The 2,501-nt window shown below is 34.7% G+C and overlaps 1 protein-coding gene across 1 annotated transcript in view; it reads left to right on the top strand.

The window, feature by feature from the left end:
* The window catches only part of LOC102679773 (protein scalloped), a 78,231-nt gene that overhangs the window by 36,611 nt on the left and 39,119 nt on the right, over positions 1–2,501 (top strand). Inside the window, exons 3-4 of the mRNA XM_031508049.1 lie at positions 861–985; positions 1,445–1,583. Of these exons, the coding sequence (XP_031363909.1) occupies positions 861–985; positions 1,445–1,583 (264 nt within the window). The remainder of the gene's footprint in view (positions 1–860; positions 986–1,444; positions 1,584–2,501) is intronic.

Raw genomic sequence — 2,501 nt, 5'->3', positions numbered from 1 at the left:
AAACGAGAGAGCCGCGCGGATTCCGTCACGCGGCCACCGCAGACCCGAGATATGTCCGAGGTGCGACGGTGTAAATCTTATTCGTTCGCCACTATGCGAGGCCAGCTCGAGGATCGGGATGCGCTGATATGATACGCGCGCTGCCACGCCACGGGGCGAACCGTTCAGAGTAATTCGATTTAGTCGTTTGTTTATAGTCTTTCGTTATTATGTTACTTTTTAACTTTTTTCTTTTTTTTTTTTTTTTTTCTTTTAGATGAATTCTGTGAGATAGTCGGAAGTGAATATATATATGTTTGAGAGCAAATTTATTTTATGTTGATTTTATAAATGATTGGGATAATAATTTTTTTTAATGAATTTGCATTTCAATAGATAATTTCTAGGTGTTTTTCTTTCTTATGTACGTAAATGATATATTATGAACAGTGATCGCTATAGGAATACAACACATTTGAGGATAGTATGGTATATGATTGTTGAGGATATTAAAAGTTCATTTAATTTGGATATATACACGGGGCATTCCAATTCAAAAGATATTGTTATCTATTAAATATAATACTTTAAATATTAATGTTTCTAATACATTACATTTGGAAATTATACATCTATTAAATAAATTTTCGATATCACCAAAGATATTTTGCAAAATATATACTCACTTTTAATCTTCTTTCTTTTTTACATCTAATTTTTTTTCTTCGTTTCTTTTCTCTTTATCTTTAGACATGTGAAAGGAACAGATTTTGTTTTTGTTTCTTATTTTAGCGGGTCAAAAGAGGAAAATTTAAAAAGATTGTACACGTGGATGAGATATACGGGAGCAGAGAAGTAACGAATGTGGTTAATTGTTACAGGCAGTGCGGTGGCTGCAGCCGACACCATTTCCGCGCCGTGGACTCCCACGAGTTCCGGGCCGCCGCCCGACGCGAACGGCTCCGGCTCGGATACCAAGAACCTCGACGTTGGCGAAATTAGCGATGTAAGTTCAATATTTTTTTCCATTATCTTCGAGTCATACAACTTATTCTTTTATCTTGAATATTTTTTTTTAAGTAGCTTTGCTGCGAAGGATGCCATCTTGAGATTTTGTTGATATAACCTCAAAATTGCGTTTTTATTAAAGTTATTATTAAAGTTAAAAAACTTAATATGGCACTTCGATATTACGATATTCTTAATTGTTTATATATTTATTAATGTAATTGTTAATTATATTATGATTTATAACAATGTTAAATTAAACATTTCACGATAGTTATTTTCTAATAATACTTTCATTTATTCGTCGTATAATATAATTGTTTATGCATTTATATTATTGATTATCGTACAATTTATATTAACCGAAAATTAGAATTAAAAAAAAATGATCAATAATTTTTCTAACAATATTTTCTTCGCAAAAATTTTTCTTATTGGCTTGGTTGGTATTTTTCAGGACGAGAAGGACCTATCGGCAGCGGACGCGGAAGGTGTATGGTCGCCGGATATCGAGCAGAGCTTCCAAGAAGCTCTCACTATATATCCGCCATGCGGCCGACGCAAAATCATCCTGTCCGACGAAGGGAAGATGTACGGTGAGTCGAGCAATTTCCTGACAAATCTCTCTTCCACATTTTCGCTAGGGTGATCGAAATAAAAAAAAAGAGGGTCGTGGAAGACGATGAAAAGAGTATTTTACGTGTGTGTATATTTATATATATATATATATAGATCGTTCTGTTTCATATCTATGAAATATACAGGGTATTAATATATTCTCGTGACAGTTTTTTTAGAGAATTGATTTTAATCTGATCAAAAAAACAAATACAAAAATAAAAAAAAATTGCTTGAAGCTTATTTGTTAAGCTTATTCACAATGAATCTAGATAGAGTATTTTAAAGATTTTCCAAAATTATTCCAAAAATATTTTATTGCACACGAAAAAATTGATTCAAAAAAATTTTATTACTTTGAGGCAAAAGTAGAAAATGAAATACCCACGTACCCCATAAGTCGATCGAAAATCCATCAACCCCAATTCTTATAAAAAAAAAAAAAAAAAAAAAGGAAACGAAAAATCGTTCAAGAAAAGATGGGGAAAAAAATAAAAAGGGAAAGAAATCGAAAATATCACGTGTCTCCCATATAAGGTGACCAAAAGATTCGTTAAGGGGTAGCGGAAAGAGATGATGGAAAGTGGTAGGAGGGTGGGTGAAACTATATTGGGACAAAGATGCTGGTCAAGGGGGCTATCTTTCGAGGCGTGGCATTATTGCCTCGGTGGTGAGCTCATGGCGGTTAATGTTGGTGACTACGGTGGTACCCGTGGTCGTAGGAGGCAATATCTGCTCGGTCACGTAGACTGACCTCAGCATCGAGCAATAACGACGCCCGCCTCGACGTTTCTACCATCGCGCTTAGTACGTGAAGCATAAGGATCCTTCGTCTAAGGATATTTTTTTTTTCCTCCATGCGATATTATTTGCGAACGAATCTGTCACTTTTGCTG

This window comes from Apis dorsata, unplaced genomic scaffold, assembly GCF_000469605.1.
Source record: "Apis dorsata unplaced genomic scaffold, Apis dorsata 1.3 scaffold_74, whole genome shotgun sequence".
In the NCBI taxonomy this organism is placed as follows: domain Eukaryota; kingdom Metazoa; phylum Arthropoda; class Insecta; order Hymenoptera; family Apidae; genus Apis; species Apis dorsata.
Note: the sequence above shows the minus strand (reverse complement) of the source record. Positions and strands in the feature narration are given on the sequence as shown.